The 17,756-nt window shown below is 32.9% G+C and overlaps 2 protein-coding genes across 2 annotated transcripts; both read right to left on the bottom strand.

Annotated features, from left to right (window-relative positions):
- LOC122592004 (receptor-like protein EIX2) lies at positions 1 to 4,317 on the bottom strand. The gene is made up of 3 exons (XM_043764223.1): positions 4,048 to 4,317; positions 473 to 3,632; positions 1 to 246 (listed from the first exon to the last, which is right to left on the bottom strand). The coding sequence occupies exons 1-2, from the start codon at positions 4,315 to 4,317 to the stop codon at positions 477 to 479; spliced, it is 3,426 nt and encodes a 1,141-aa protein (XP_043620158.1). The 3' UTR covers positions 1 to 246; positions 473 to 476.
- Positions 4,318 to 4,465: 148 nt separating this feature from the next.
- LOC122609728 (two-component response regulator ORR21-like) lies at positions 4,466 to 9,604 on the bottom strand. The gene is made up of 6 exons (XM_043782678.1): positions 9,115 to 9,604; positions 8,132 to 8,284; positions 7,630 to 8,028; positions 6,778 to 6,854; positions 5,130 to 6,146; positions 4,466 to 4,759 (listed from the first exon to the last, which is right to left on the bottom strand). The coding sequence occupies exons 1-5, from the start codon at positions 9,278 to 9,280 to the stop codon at positions 5,130 to 5,132; spliced, it is 1,812 nt and encodes a 603-aa protein (XP_043638613.1). The 5' UTR covers positions 9,281 to 9,604; the 3' UTR covers positions 4,466 to 4,759.
- Between the last annotated feature and the right edge of the window lie 8,152 nt (positions 9,605 to 17,756).

The following is a 17,756-nucleotide window of genomic DNA, read 5'->3' as shown; positions in this document are numbered from 1 at the left end:
TGATATTAATATGTCTCGATATCACTGAAGAAAACAATGACAGACCATAAAACACGTACTTTCTGCTATAGAACACAAAACTAATACAGACAAGATTGGGATAATTTCTCTTAAAATTACAGAATAAAAAGATATAGATATCACACAACACCACTTGTTACAAAGTGCCAAACATTGTGTTTTGTCTTGCTGCAACTTCACCATTGTTGGCCGGTCTGAATACCTCTATCCACTGCAGAAGGGTACCTACAGATATTTTACAATGTCAACAACCAAGTCACCATATAACAAGAAACCTAAATCAAGATAAATATTGTTTCAATGACTTTTAGCTCATGCAGTAACCATGTTGTACATTACTCTGGATGAGTAAACATAGAAATGAGGAGCTAAAGACTTATATCGAGAGTTTTTATTGCTCTCTCTTTTATTTACAATTATGTAAATATGGTTAGTGAATCCAAGAATGTACCTCACTAGAAAAGCTTCCTCCTTAGCCGAGCAAGATTCAATTGAATGGATAGGATTAACCAACCATAAACATCCTCAAGAGTCTCAAAATATGCGATCCTCCAACTCTTTATAAAGTGCAAACTACCAAGTAGTCCGATGAATCCAACAGCGAAACCTGGGCCCATGCCAACATAAAACCATAAGCCTTCTGTGTCATCTTGACCTTTAATCTCCTCAACATCATTGTATGATGAGTCGTTCCCTTTGCAACTCCTTGATAATGGCGGCCCACAAAGCCCAATATTCCCTTTATAGATAGACGAATCATTTAATGTCTGCAATTGACTTCCTGTCGGAATTGGGCCAGATAAGTTATTGAACGACAGGTTCAAGTGGCTTAGAAAGTTCAAGCCAGTCAAACTTTGAGGAACCGGACCCGTCAACTTGTTCATAGACAGATCTAAAGATTCCACTTCCTTTAAGTTCCCAATTGTAACTGGAATCTTTCCTTGTAGCAAGTTACCAGAAAGATTCAAGTTCTGCAATCCGGCAAGATTCATCAAAAGATATGGAATTTCTCCAATAATCATGTTGCTTGAGAGGTCTAAGGATGTAAGAAACTGTATATTCTTGGTGTACTGTAACTGGGTTCCCTTTGTGGAAGCCCAAATGTTTTCTTGATAGAATGCTGATCCACTGTAATACTCTTCATGCTTATTCGTGATCATGCCACTTAAATTGCCAAAGCAAAGAGGGATCCTCCCGGTTATGTTATTGTGTGCCAAGTTTAAATATTGAAGAAAAATGAGTTGACAAAGTTGTTGTGGAATCTTTCCCATAAACTTGTTTAACTGCAGAGTTAAGGTTCGAAGATTCAACAGCTTTTCTCCAATCCATAGAGGGATATTACCTGTGAACAAATTATTCCCTAAATCCATGGTGACCAACTTCGTTGAATTCTGTAACGATGTGGGAAGATTCCCCTCTAATCTGTTGCTGTATAAGTGCAATGACATGAGTTGTGGCAAATAACCCAATGAACTTGGCAGAGCACCTGTAATGTTGTTCTCTGAAAGATCCAATGATTCCAACCCACTCAAGTTCCCTAAACATGGAGGAAAGACACCAGAAAACTTATTATTTGATAAATCTAGAACTAAAATACTAAGCACCTTGCACAAGTGTACTGGAAAACTTCCGGTTAAACGGTTGTTTGAGAGTTTAACAAAATTCAGATCTGGGTTCGTTGTTGCATTTGTATAAGGAACATGCCCCGATAGTAAGTTATCTGAGAGTTCCAAATTTATCACATATGAAGGGAACAAATCGAATGATCCCTCAAATTTGTTCGAGTTCAAAAACAGGTATTTTGTGTTATGAAACTTTGGCAGTTTGCCATAGATCTGATTGTGGGACAGATCCAAGTACCAAATATGAGACGAGACATTCTCAAACCACTCTGGTATCATATCTCTAATACTTGAGTTAGACAGATATAACTGCTCAAGATTTTCCTGTGTTTGAAGCCAATTTGGGAATTGGGGTCCAATATTGCAGAAGCTTGCGTCAAAATGCTGCAATTGGAAGGGAGGAATCCATCCAAAGCTGACATTCAATCTTAATGAATTTGAAGTCAAATGCAAGAAGGTTAGATTCTTCATCCTGGTAAAATGATTTTCTGAAAGTTCCCCAACCAATGAATTCCAGGAGACATCTAGATATTCAAGGTTTGAAAGTTGCCCAAGGCTCGTGGGAACGTTCCCACTCAAAAAATGATTACCAGCAAGATTTAGCTTTTCTAGTCTGGAGAGTAACCCAAGGCTTCCGGGGATGATCCCACTCAATTGATTACTATTAAGAATTAACTCTTCTAGGCTCGATAGTAGTCCAAAGGTTGTGGGTATGTTCCCACTCAATGAATTATTGAAAAAATCCAGCACTCTTAGAGATGATAGGCCACCAAGCGAGGAAGGCATAGGACCAGACAGTGTATTTTCTGAAAGGATGAGGTGTTCAAGTTTTCTATATTCTCCAAACTTATCCGGTATACTCCCGCTGAACTGGTTCCCTCTAAGATCAAGATCCTTCAGACTATTACGCAAGCAATCAGGCAACATGTTTCTGATAAAACTCGGAAGGTCTTCCGCAAAGTTATTCTCGGACAAAACAATAATAGACAGATTACAAAACGTCACATCTGATGGAAACAAGCCATGGAACATATTGTAGCTAAGATCCAAAAAAACAAGGCTACTCAAATTTGAAAACTGAACTGGTAATGAAGAATCAAAGGAATTTGACGAGAGGTCAATAAATGCTAGAGAGCTCAACGTTCCAATATGATCAGGAATTCGACCATGGAAGTTGTTATAATATAGGTTTAGATGAATGAGTTCGGTAAGGTTTGATAACCAAACAGGAATGGTGGAGTCCATACCATTTTTAGAGAGATCGAGTGAATTAAGAGATGTAAAATTGATGAACTTTATGGAAGGGATATAATTGATATCACAGAAGGCCAATTTCAGTTTAAGCAAAGATGGTAGCATGTTAAGTGAATGGAACCAATCAGTATGTTCACCGATAGATATACCTGATAAATCCAAGTGCTTTAGCGATGAAATCGAAGACACCCACCATATATCATCCACTAAAAGGGGAGAATCATAATAATAGGGACCGGGAATATAGGAGAGATAGTAATAACGATCCATGGAAAGATCAAGATATTGTAACCTCGAGAGATTTCCCAAATGATGAGGGACTATACCACTAAAACCTGAGAATGAGAGGTTAAGGTATTCTAAATACTTAAAAGACCCTAAGAACTCAGGAATCTGTCCAGTGAAATTATTCAAACTCATGTCCAAGTAACGTAAATGGTTCAAATTCAGTAACGAAGAACTTACCTCACCACTGATCCAGTTGTCTGTGTTTACAAAGTCGTAGTCGCCCGTGGAAGACACCGGAGTTCGAAGATCAAGTTTCACAACATGACCGTTTCTCTTGTCACACCCAACTCCCTGCCACTCACAACATTCCACTCCCGTCCATGTTGATAGACGGTTTAATCCATCCGAGAGGGTTCGTTTGAATGTTAGCAAGGACTCCCGCTCTCTTTCGATACATGTAACGTTTGAAGAGGTCATCATCATCATAGTGTTGCTGCTGGTGCCAAACTGTTGTAAGAACATTAAAGTTAAAAAAACAAGAAAAGTAGGGTCCATTTGGAGTAATTAAGATACGAGAGTACAGTGTTTAAATTATGTCACAATAGCTAGCAGGCATATAAAAGTTAACTGACTTACAGTCATAAGTCGCTCTAAGTCTTTCAAGAGCTGGTGGCGACATCTTGTTTGTATCCATTATATATATGCATGTAATCAATTATCCGGAGACTTTGACTAGAAAAACTACTTGCCTGCAGGTTCATGTCACAGTAGCTAACAGGTACAGATATATAAGTTTCATTTACAAGAGTACAATTTACTGACTTGGTGGTGACATCTTGTTTGTATCTATCACATATAAGCATGCAAGTAATTGTCCAGAGACTTTGACTTAGAAAACACAACTTGCCTATATTAAGCCAACAGGGGCAGATATATAATCGTCATTTAGAAGACCCGAGTCTACAAAAATCAACTGTAAGTCATAAATTGCCAAGTCTCTTTGAGAGCTCCTGGCCACATGTATCTTGTTTGGGTCAATCACATGCATGTAATCGTCTGAAGAATTTGACTTACTTGCCTTCAGTAGTGCAGTTATCTGTGCGTAAACATTCCTGGCCACCTTATCCAATAGTAGTACAATGAGGGAAAGACAATCAAATGCCAAAGATATTAATGTTCGACTGAATCCCATTTTATTATGAATTGTGGATTACTTATATTTTCAAAAACGCAAATGTCAACACACCGCATAATACTTCTCACATGTATATGTCCCATAGAGGACTTAGATATATCAAACTTGACAATCAAGTAATAAAAATTTCATTGATACCTGGGAAAATTATGAACAAGTAATAACGATTTCATGGGTACCTTGGAAAATTATGAACAAGTAATAACGAACATCGATCATACAAGAGAGTATAATTACAATTACTAAATCTTTCCGTAACTGATGATGAATGAGCTAAATATTAATATTACATCACATACAACAAATCTCGAGTGTTAATAGAGCTTATTCAGTAATAATGCTACCTAACAATAGACTTTGCGACCTCTGAGAAATCATGGTAAACACATTTCAAGGTTTCCTTCCTTCTAATGTACATGATTCTTCACAAGCTTCTAACCTGTATTATGTCAACAAAAGACATCCGTAGCATTAAATAATTGTCATCTTAAAATAAAGGAGCTTACGACACTTTTTAGGGGGGGTAAAAGGGTATTACCCAGGTAAACTTCTATAAACAATGACAATTGACAGTAAGAGTAGTACTAAGTCCACTCAATAACTGAAATAATATGAATCTACAAGGCTTTGGGACATGCCCCAAAAGCACAAGAAGTGTCACAACCCTCAAAGTTTAGCCAGTAACTAAAGCACCAAACTAGCCTAACTTATCAAACTAATCACACCCATTAATGATGTTTGGTGATATATAAGACACATTGAAACAAACTATATGTATGTATTATCGTTGATGTCGATAAAAGATTTACCTAGTCAGAGAAGACACTCATGAGATCATTTTGAGAGATACGATGCGTGATCGGCATTCCTCCCACTTTAGAATTCTCTATAAACTCATTATTTGGCTCCTGTTTGACTCTCTTTCCACCACCACCATTATTATCCCCATGATACAGGTTGCTGCTTGATAGAGATTCAGCTTCATACACAGCAAACCGGCTTGGAATTGAAGTCCCTTTACCCACGAACCCGAGATTTCTCAGAGGTCCCTGATCAAGCTTTTGAGAGGATTTACCAAACGAAATTTGTTTCTCGCCTAAAGTTTGACCACTTTGACCATGAGTTCTGTCCTCAGTATCTACTGGACAACCAGTTATTTTCGTATTTGTATCCCTTTCGGGCCTTTGACCAACACCATTTAACGAACCATCAGATCGAGGTAATACAAGACTGTAGTTGATTTGGGAACCTTTATTAAAGTTAGTGATCTGATTTACCGAAGTACCACTAATTCCTGCCTGAAAACTAGTGGAAGATTGAGCTGGGACCACAAGACGAGAAGGCTGAACAGTAATTGATTGTTTCTGAAGCTGTTGACTTTGACTTTGCATCATACCGATTAACATGTTATTTCCATTTTGACCACCCACTCCACTGTGATTACTGACCATGTTGTTAGAATGCCATGAGCCTAACCCAGAATGCACATCTTCTATGACTGGCTGCGGGATTTTTTTTACAACACTTGATGAAGGTGGTTGACTACATGACACGATATGATCCACAGGAATGCATTTAGAGGGCTGCAAGAGCGGTTGATGGTCAATTAACGGCAACCCTATATTACCAGTTGGCCGCCCTAAGAGCTCTGCATGGAGTGCTGCCAGTGTTTGAGGAGGGATTTGACCAGAGGCCGCCAATGCTTGGATCTCAAATCTTCCATACAAACCTATTTTTGGATTTTGTTCTATTGACCCGCAAAACGAATTAGGGCTACCTCCTTGCTGGGACATACCACTTAATCTCTTCAAATATAATCTAAATTTCTGCAAAAAAAAAAAAAGGAATTATTTAAGATAAAGATAAAAATATTCAGCTCACAAGTAACAATAACTAACCCCAGCCCTTCCCCATGGCTGGAGTTCAGACTTCAAGTATTTGAAGTCCTGAAACTCCCCGTAGTCTTTTTTTTTTTAATTACTTTCTTGGTACACCAACATGTGATCAATAGTTAAAGATAAGCGCCTAAGCGGGATGATCAATGCAGATTAATAATACTGCCGTGGAATCAATCAATATGTGTGCAGAGTCTATATTTTACCTAAAAGTACAAACTAACCTAATCACAAGTTAAAATGCAATTGAGTTTCACCGAAACAAGGATAACCACAAAATAAGGTTATATCGAGTTTAATTTTTGGTAAAACCACCACTGGGGTTAGGTTAAAGGTTTCTCAGAATTAAGAGGCTACTATTTGGATCAAACTTTTGCCTATATTTCAAATATATGGTGTTACTGTGTTGATAACTACCTGATACAATTAGTTACAATAGAATGTGGCAGTCTTTATTATAGTTCAGCAATGCTTTTAACAAAAGGTATATGATACACAAACCAGAAAGAAGCTAACAAATGAAGTTGTACGGAACTATGGATTGGACGCGAAGCAAACACACCTGCAGATGACTTGCAACATTTTCTCGGGTCAAACCAGGAACATTCATCAATTCAAGAATTCTCTTCGGTACCGCCTCTGACAAAGAAATTAACAGAAATGAGCACACACACACAAAAAAAAAAGAAGACATGATAACATAAACGGATAATGCTTAGAAACCATTTTCTCACATAATTAATCAAATTACGAATCTATATACTCTCCCACCCCCAGGGGGATCCACCTGCAACTAAAACCGCTACTTAATAAAACCGAAAGCAATTTCTCTCATAATTCAACCAAAACCCATCAACTAGAAATCAGAAACCATTCTGACCAGCAACCAACACCCACCATTCAACCAAAACCCTTTTCCGAGTCAAACCAGTAAATCATATGTTTGAATGACGACAAATATAAGGGAATAAAGCACAAAAAAAGCTGTGATATAATTTGTTTCATTCATAACATAGATACATTCCAATTTCATATAATATGTAAAATCAACACTGAATAAACCAAATGAGTATGTGACACAATAGACAGGTCAAGTAGATCAGATAACGATATAGACACAAGTTAAACAAGTAACAGAATGGGTCAGAACCCAGTGAGAAGACCCCAAACACTTTAAAAAAAAATACTATGATTACACCGATAATCTAATATTTAAAACTGAAAGTATTTACAAGGTTTACTTTGGGTGACTTCTGAACCACTCGAGATGCTTAACCCGTTTTCATTGTAACCATATTATTTATTTTAACCACTTAAACTTAATTTACCTCAAATGAATCAAGTACCTATAAATGGGTCAAAATTGTTAATTCTGTTTATAATAATGCTAAAGTATTAATTTGTGAGATCATACTATCAATTCCAAGTTGATTCACGGCATTAACAAATTGCTGATGCAACTCCACAGACCACACGACACGTGGCTTTTTTGATGAACCAGGGTCCTCGGTTTCTAGTTCTCCATCATCTTCTTCTTTAATACTTCTCCGTTTTTTATGAGATGTCAAAATCCCTCCCCCTCCTTCATTTACAGAAGAGGCATAATCATTGTCATCACCACCTAGTTTGTGGTGGTCCTTGTCATCCACACTTCCAGAATGTTCATGGTCTTTATTTTCGTTCCACTTTTTCCTTATAACATGCTGCCATATATTCTTCAACTGTTCTTGACGTATAGGCTTGATCAAGTAATCACATGCCCCATGTCTAATTCCCCTTAAGACAAGGTTAGTTCTTCCATCCGCTGATATCACTGCAGACAATAAAATCATATTTAGTGAGCAGAAAACATTCATTAAAAAATCATCTAAATTAAATATGTATGAATAGATGAAATAATAAGGGGGAAAACACACTAATAACAGGAAGGTCCATTTCCAAGCCAACAAGCTCAAGAAGTTTAAAGCCATCCATATCAGGCATATGTACATCGCTCAGCACCACATCAAAGCAGCCTTTCCTTTCCCTCAGTAAATTCAAAGCAATAGTAGCCTGGGAGCATGTCGTAACTGCAAAACTCAAGTGCATTAGCAACGCTAGGATTTAGAGCATGTCGTAACTGCATAATAGGTATATGCATATAGTAATAGGTATATGCATATAGTCAACAAACACAGTAATAAGAAAAATGTATGGAATAATACCTAGGAATCTTAAATCATGGAAGTGGGCGCTTATATTGTGACATTGCTAAAGAGGAGATAACAATTGCTATCAGTAAATTCTGGAGGTAGCAACGTTTTCCTCTTCATAAATAGATAATTTCCAAACTTACAACTAATCATGTTTCAGACGTTTTCTAGAGATCGAAAAAAAAAAAAAAAAAAAAAAACCTTTTCAGTCTCTTGAAAAATGAAATTGGAACAATAGAAAAGGTTTAGAAAACAACCTAAAAATCTTATCTTTAAGCATTTAATGGTTTCATTTCTGAGCTCATTACTCACTACTATTTAGCATATATGCAATCATTATCATAATCACAACATAGCTAAAAAAGATACAACCTTTTCCATGTAAAGCCCATTTATAAGCAGTAATTTCATTAAAACAAATTCCAAGATTTAACTTTTCATATTAACTGATGTGCATTTGTACTGGCCCCAAAAAAAGTTACTTACTTTGTCATTATCAATCATTAATCTTGGCAAATTCCTAAAAAATTCCACACCAACTATTCACACACACAAAGTAAAAAAAACACTAACTTATACCAAAAAAAATACAGTAATAAAAATAAATAATATATTTTGGTAACTATACCCTTAACTCATAAAAGTGTACATGCAAATAACTATCCTAAAATTAGAAGGAAAAAAAACAAGTTAAAACAAGTACTAACCATGATATGAGCATCTTCTAAGCATCTGTTCCAAAATCTTTAAACAAATAACATCATCATCAACAACAAGAACTCTTAGCCCAATTGGAAACTGATCCGAAACACCCTTTTCGGGTTTACAACTAACCGACCCGGACCCGGATCCGAAACTGTTCACTGTTGTCATATTTCAGCAGCCCTTATAGTTCATTTTCTGAAGTGAGTCATAATAAAAACAACAAATTTAAGTAAAACACTTTATGGGGAGCAGATCTAGTAGAGTAATTTAAGGTGAACTTGGTGTGTGTGTGTTTGTGTGTGTGTGTGAGTGTGTGTTTATAAGTTATAGAAATGAAAGTAATGATTGAGGAATTTGGTGGTATTTATTATGGGAAATTGAGCTTGCTGTGATTATTATTATTTGGGGAGAATTGAATGTTTGTGTTATGTGTGTGTTTGTGTAGCTGAGAGTACACAGGAGAATAAAACGTAAGAATATGGATATAGTAACAAACACATAAAATGAAATGAATCAAGAAGGATAATTGAAAATCAATAATAAATATGATTAGTGATTCACGCTAGATTTTGGAGATAGAGGTCATGGCTTTGATCTTCATCACATGTAAAGGTTGAAAGGTCTTTTCTGCGATTTAGGTAGAAAAATGGAATCAGTCTCTCAACTTAGTAGAAATAAGGTCTGCCTACATCTTCACTTCATCCATACATCGCAAGGTATTGAAGTTTAAAACCGGTAAAAAACAGCACTAAACAGTTTTTTTCTTTATACAAGTTGATCAAATACTATGATTAAAGGTAAAAAAATATTATGACTGTAATTTATGTTTTATCACTAGGTTTTAGATAGATGCAATAATGAATATATGAGATAACAGCTAGTAGAATAACTACGTAATATGGTCGTTAAAAGAGTTAATGGAAATATTTTAAAAAATAAAGAATTGGTGTTATAATTTAATCATTAAAAACAATTAAAACAACATCTCAAAATTAATATGGATAGAATTTTTGATAAAGAGATATACGATGTCTTCAATAAAAACATATATATGTATTATGATATATGATGGTTGGAAAAATCAATTGGAGTTATGTCTTTATTGGCATATATATGTATATAAACTGTACTGAAAGTGACTTGAGAAGTGGTACATTATGTACATAGAACTTTGATAGATTAATTATCACAATTTTGGAATTTTTTTTTTTAGTCTTTCGGACATTTTACAAAGCTTGAAGCTTACACTGAGCGGAATGGGGCGATATCTCTCCCTCCCCCGGTCACCGCTCCTATCGCCAGGCACACTGCCCCCAATAGACAGCCAAAAAAAAATCCAAGCCATAGAAATACGTCGCCCACTTTTTTGCTTCTTCCAACGTATATAGCCGTAGAACGGCTCTATTATTTAAAACAAAATTACCATCTTTATATAAACCTTACTCCTCTTTTACTTTTCACATACCACTTCTATTTCTTTCTTTCTTTTTTACCATGTTTCCAAATAATAATAATAATAATAATAACTTTAACAACTCTTTTAATAATAATAATAACCGTTTTATAGGTCATAACAATCAAAATCAACAAGATGTGACAATCCTAATATGCTACCAAACGCGGCGGCGTTGTTCCAAATGATCCAACAAATGTGTGTTCTACCACAAATATCGGGTTTTATGCCATTTTATGCGCCACAACAAAACACGTCGGGTTTATTTTTTGGTAACTTTTTACATATTATATTTTACTTGTTTATATACTTTTTTGTTTATATATATAAACATTATAAAACAATAGTTATCCTGACATTTTAAAGGCATCCATCTCAACTTAAACCTATTTTTAAACATTGACTCGTAGGATTTTTCTTACATGGCATCCTCATATTTGTTTCCCACAATATGTTTATAAATAATAATAAAATAATAATAATAATAATAATAATAATAATAATAGGATTTTTCGCATCCCCATATTTGTTTCCCATAATATGTTTATAAATAATTATAAAATAACAATAATAATATTTTATATGCTATTGTTTTCAATATATTATTATCTTCTAATAGTGTTACCATAGTTATATAAGTGCCTTCGTAGATGATTGTTGCTTTTAAAAGTTTTTGAAAAGTGATTTTGCTTACTTCTTAAATGTTACTTTACAAATTTTGTTGTCAAATGATGTATTTTTTACTAATCTATATTTTATTTGAATGAGTGCGGTGATACATATTGATTTACAAAAACAATAGGATGTTATAGTCTTAATTTTCATTACACATTAACTAATTTTATATCTATCAATAATGCATAAGATATAATATCTAAATCTTTCATAGCATTTGTTATTTGAAAGGTTTAATCTATTGGATATATAATTAGATAAAAAAACTTAAGTATGATATTCATAAATAAAATAAAATAAAATTTAAATCAAATCTCGAATATAATTAACTAACTATTTAATCATTGTCATCTAAAATCAAAGACTAAATAATGCTTCATTGTCATCTCTTCATTTTAGCTCGACATGTCTTTGGCTTTTCACCGTGTCAATCAAAAGGCAAAGCGATAAAAAACAACCATGTTGGTATATACGTTTATTTTGGTTTTTGACCGTGCCAAACAAATATTGATCGAAACTACCATGTCAATTTATATGTTTATCGTGAACTAATAGTTGATCTTTATAAATTGGGTTGTTTAACTGAATTTTAAGAATTTTGTAACCTAACATATCTCACTAAAATTTCGTATCATTATATGTTAATTATGCAATAAGTATTTTACTTTTTATTCATGTACTTTTAGAAAAATAAACATAAATATTACTCCATATAATAGTATGCTAACTATACAAAACTTAATTGATAATATTAAAACTTTAATAAAATTTAAATTAACAACCGCACATCGTGCGGGTAAAAAACCTTGTATAATATATATATATATGTTGTTTATATACTTTTTATATATGTTGTAGTAATTTACATATGTTGTATACTTTTTTTGTATATATATGGAAAAGTGAATATAAGACTGTCCGACACCTAAGCTTAGGTGTAGAACCCCTCACATACAATTTTTTTAATATTTGTTGAATTTTAGCGTGAATACCCAATTTATTATAAAAATGAATTAATTTAACCAACTTTTTTCAGACTTTCACAAAATACCCAACAAAATCGCAATGAAAAATGAAAATCACAATGAGATTTTACAAAATCGCATAGTGATTTTGTAAAATCGTTATGAGATTTTAAAATCTTATAGAGATTTTCAAAATCTTTATAAGATTTTGACTTTTTCTAATTTTGATTTTTTCTTATAAAAATTTTGACTTCCACATTACGTTTTTTGACTTTTTTTTTTAGATTTTGATTTTTTTTTTTGAGATTCAAAACACACAATGCAAAAATCAAAATCTAAAAAAACAAGTCAAAATTAAAAACAAGTCAAAATCTCATAGAGATTTTCAAAATCTCATAGAGATTTTCAAAATCTTTATACGATTTTCAAAATTTCTATGAGATTTTCAAATCTTTATACGATTTTACAAAATCTTTATGCGATTTTCCAAAATCTCTATGCGATTTTCAAAATCTCATTGCGATGTTCACATTTTATTGCAATTTTGTTGGGTAATTTGTGAAAATCCAAAAAAAGTTGGCTAATTTGGTATATTTTTTTAAAAAATTGGGTACTCATGTTATTAACTCTTAAATAAATCACATGGCCCCCATGAATTTTATGGATTAAAAGAAAATGTGACTGTTTCACACCTAAGCTTAGATACCTAACAGCCTTATATTCTCATCCCCATATATATATATATATAGAGAGAGAGAGAGAGAGAGAGTTTCCTTATTTTGAGAACCATTTTTTTTTGTAAAAACCATGAGAACTCTTAAATTATATATTTGTTCACATGTTTTTTTGTTCATTCACATGTTAAATAGTATAAAAATGTATGTTGTAGAATAAACTTTTTGAAGAAACCTTCAAAATAGTCTTTTATGAACTTGTGAATAAATTTGTTCACATTTTCTGTTCACATATGATAGACGACTATATATAAGGTTTTGAAAAAACAATTCCTCTGCAACATATATTTTTATAACGTTTCACATGTGAAGGAGCAAAAAAAACATGCGATCCAATATAAAGTTTAGGAGTTATCACGGTTCTTACAAAAAAATAGGTTCTCAAAATAAGGGTCCCTGTATATATATATATATATATATATATATATATAGTTTAATAATATAATGTCTTTGTTTTAATATAAGTATAGTATATATATCTATATTTTTTGTTTATATATGTAGTTTAATAATATAATGTCTTTGTTTTCTATAGATCGACAACGAGTTGTCGACACTCCATCACCAAGACCACCATCACCAAGGCCTCTTTCCCCCGATGTTGAAGTTGTACAAGAAACCCAACCTGATGAAGCCGGCGGTTCAAGGACCAAAAAGAAGCGTCCACACAAAAAGAAAGTACCCGCCGAACCAAGGTTGAAAACACCGTCGATTCCATGGCCAACAGAGGAAGAAATGATTGTTGTCCTTTTTTTTTGAACGGCAAAAAACTGTTGTCTTTTTATATTTCTATGAACATGTTATGTTGTCTTATGAAGTATGTTGTTTAATTTAGTTATGTGATTTGTTTTATATAATTTAGTAATATAAGTTGTTTTATATAATTTAATAGAAGTGATTGTGTAATAAAAAAAAGGGTGACACTTGGCAAGAGTCCCTCCATTTGCAAGTAGCCTCACTCTCCCATTTTGGAGAGGTTGTGACATGACGCCACATGACACAAGTCCCCTCCTCCATGAGTAACCTCACTCCTCTTAGCCTTACAAAATAATAAAGTCTATATTTTAAGGGGAGTGATATTTGTACCACCACTATCAATTAGTGTACCACATTCATGTATTATTGACTAGTCAACTATAATAAATATATATATATATATATATATATATTGTGGTACATTAATCAAAAGAGATGGTATTAATATCAATACTCATATTTTAAACCTTTTTATTACAGTATTTTATGTAGTAACAATGTGGAATAGTCGTTTTGTCTTTTGTCATGTCATTTTTATAAGTTGGAATTAAGGTTGGTTTTGGGTACCCGTTAAGACTTGTTAAAGTAACTGTTAAGTAAAAAATGTACAGTACTATGCAACTTTTTCTATTTTTAAAAGTAACTGTTTTAATATTTTTAAAATTCAACATTTAACCTTTTTAATACATAAATCGAATAACTGTTATGCTCAAATCATCAAAGACAAGTGTTATATGAGTCGTTTTCATGTTTTAAAGCTTAGAATTTTGTGCGCACCAAACCTGTTAAGACACGATTTGTCAGCCTTAGTTGTAATATATGTTAACCGTAGTTTTTTCTTTTGTGTATATGCTCGCTAATTTATCAACATGGGAACTTCATTGTGGTATATGATCCGACGATAGATATATTTGTTGTAATTTGTTCTTCATAATTTCCCAACTGGGAATTTGATTACATACAATCACTTTCCATTAAGACTTAATAATATCCATAGAAATAGAAGTGAACGAACGGACAACAAGCTGCGTCGTCACTCCTTTTTGTATAACGAAACTAAGACGTTTAAAACTACATTAATAAATCGTGGTGTCATAACATTTCCACGCATGACCCGTATGATCTTTCTAAGTATCTTAACGACCTCAGTTATAAACACATGTTGGTTGTCAAAACACGACTTTTCATGTTTGGCCACTTTGTATAAAACAACTTTTAAAACAGCATACCGGCAATGAAGTTGTACCCTAAGCCCACAAGATGAGAAACTCCTGTTAAATTCACACAAGCATGTCTATCCTAGTTCAACCAAAGACCAAAATTTAAGTGGATCTGAGAGTAAATCTTTATTCCAAACGGGTTGATGGAAACTATTGTTAGATTTAAGTGCATAAGAAAACAAAACGAAAAAAACAAAACACTAAAAGTGAAAATGGGTAAGGAGGACTTAAATTGTTATTTTGGCTCGAGTGATAGGAACTAAAACAGTAAAACAATAATGTTAATTCTGATAAATGAAAAAAGCACAAGTTGGGGGATAAAGAAGCGTCAAGCGTCTTGTTTAAAATATATATTCTTTATTATCAGTTTTTATTTGGGCCAACCAAAACTTTGAGCACACGAATATTTTGGACTTTAACCCAAAATGGTATAGGATTTGATTGATAGAATTCTTAAATACTATTGCCCAGATTTAGATACAAAATCAAAATAGATGATGAATTTAGGTTGATTATGTCCTTAATCATTGGATTTTAACTTAAGCCAGTGGCAAAATAGACTTCGGTGATAAGACTCGTGAAAATCAAGACAAATTTGGCACTTAATAAGAGAAGCGATATTATATCTACATTATTCTGTTTCTTGTTAATAATTAATTTTATAATATCATGAACTTAAACAATTAATCGGTTCCGTAATAGACATTATTAATGCAAGCTACTTTGAGTATTTTCTATTACCTTATGTTTTCGATTAATAAATTTAATTTAACGTAATACAAACATGGATAAGGGTGGAGGAATTGGTTAACTCGTCAGGCTCATGACCTGAAGATTGCAGGTTCGAGTCCTGTCTCCGCCAAATTACGTCAGTAAAAAGTTTATGAAGACAAATGTGAAAGTGTTCAATGCCAGACAAGAAAAGAGTGGCATTCAACAAGGTTACACTCCTGAAAAAGTGAAAAATACATACTACAAAGAGACACGTATTTAGGCCTACCTTTAAACATATTAAACATTTTTCATGGTTTAAAGGCGGAGAAAAAAAAAATCAAAGAAGTTGTATGTGTTTCATCACAAATTCAGAAAAAAAAAATTAAAAAATTACTGTGTTAAGAGTGGGATGGGTGGTGTTTCATCACAATAGAAACTTTTAGAGTAAATTTCATATTTCCCCTTATTAAGCCTTACAAATATCAAATATATCCAACTCACTTTAAAAATATCAAATTTATCCAACCTAATTACAAAAATATCAAATATCCTCAAATCATAAATTTAATTACAATTAAAACTAAAAAATCAATAATAATTATCTCTCAATCATATAATTACTACAATACCCTCTCAAAAACGTTAAACATTCATGTTCATTTTCATTCTAGTAGTTTACCTAATCAAATCACCAATTATATTCACAATTATGGTAATACTCTTTTTTATTGTTTTGTTAATTGTTTCTTATTTTAAAAAAAAATTACTTTTTCATTAAGATAATTGTTAAGTGCTGAATTTATCAATCACATGGTCCACCAGTGATCTATTGTATGTTGTCAAAAACATATTTGTTAAACAAGTAAAAGATAGTTAATTTAGTAGTTAATTTATAAAACTTTGGGTGCAGCCATGTACATTTCATGATTATTCCAACAAAAAGTTTTTTTTTTTTCAATCGGGCCAAGTATGTTTTCATATTTGGCGTTTCAATAATTATGGATTTTAGAATTCTTCAGTTGAAAAAAGAAATTTTGGTATATACAAAGAAGTTGCAGATTCATTATTGTTGAGTGTTTCCTTTCTTTCTAAATAAGCGGTAATCTTTTGGCTTTTAAAAGGACATTGTAGTCATTTTATAATTAAAGATTATATATTATTTGTTTTTTATATTTAAATGTAATTAAATTAGTGATTTGAAGAAATTAGATATTTCAATATCTAGGTTGGATATATTTGATATTTCTAGCGGAGAATGGGTATATTTGATATTTATAGGGTTTAACAAGGGTATATTTGAAATTCACTCAAACTTTTAATGTAAAACACAATCTTATGTATCACCGTTTTATTACAGATCAAGCTTACGTTGTCACCTCACCTTATTAGATAGATAAGAGAGCACATCATTCGAATCCCTTTATTTGATTATGAGGATGAGGAAAATGATGGAATATAACCCACATTTCGATTTCGATGATTGTGAATTTGTGATGAAACAACACCCCATCCCTTCATTGATATTTTTGACCCTATGATAACTGACAGCCATCAACAATTTAAATACTTAAGCTAACGATATTTGGCTTTTTATAAACGTTTTTCTTTTTATCTCTTTTTTATTTATTTATTTATAATCTAATTCCAAAGTATTTACCTTTTCTTTTTGCCCATTTTTAAAATTCACATTACAAAAAGAATTCCCTCATTATATATATCCTAAAAACCATAAATCGTTTTGCGTGCCCGTTTTGTTTTGTTTTTCTTTCTTCCTTACGTGCCATGGTATCTTTGTAATTACTATATAACTATAGGGTTAATTACACGGATGGTACCTGAGTTGTGTTCGAAATTGTATTTTTCATACCTCAAAGAATTTAATTACGCGAGACATACCCAGAGTTGGCAAAAATGCACACCCACCATACCTCCGGCTAACGGACTCAAACGGATCGTTAATTTTAGACACGTGCCGATCATGTGCGAGGGTATAAACGTAATTGACCACCCAGGTACCATCGTCCTTTGTTTTTTTTCCCCTTTTTATACTCAATAAACCTAAAATATATTCCTAAAATTGCTCCCTCTCTTTTCCATCTCCATGCCGGGCTCCGATTGGGTAATCCG

Source organism: Erigeron canadensis, chromosome 1, assembly GCF_010389155.1.
Source record: "Erigeron canadensis isolate Cc75 chromosome 1, C_canadensis_v1, whole genome shotgun sequence".
Taxonomy (NCBI): Eukaryota; Viridiplantae; Streptophyta; class Magnoliopsida; order Asterales; family Asteraceae; genus Erigeron; species Erigeron canadensis.
The sequence above is the reverse complement of the archived record's forward strand: the minus strand, read 5'-3'. Positions and strand labels throughout refer to the sequence as shown.

Coding starts and splice junctions, on each gene's coding strand:
- LOC122592004 (XM_043764223.1), bottom strand. CDS start 4,317: ATGGGATTCAGTCGAACATTAATATCTTTGGCATTTGATTGTCTTTCC. Junction 3,633..4,047: donor ACGATTATATATCTGCCCCT/GTTGGCTTAATA, acceptor TTCTTACAACAG/TTTGGCACCAGCAGCAACAC.
- LOC122609728 (XM_043782678.1), bottom strand. CDS start 9,280: ATGACAACAGTGAACAGTTTCGGATCCGGGTCCGGGTCGGTTAGTTGT. Junction 6,855..7,629: donor GAATCAACTTGGAATTGATA/GTATGATCTCAC, acceptor TTTCTTTGTCAG/AGGCGGTACCGAAGAGAATT. Junction 6,147..6,777: donor ATGTTGCAAGTCATCTGCAG/GTGTGTTTGCTT, acceptor TTTTTTTTGCAG/AAATTTAGATTATATTTGAA.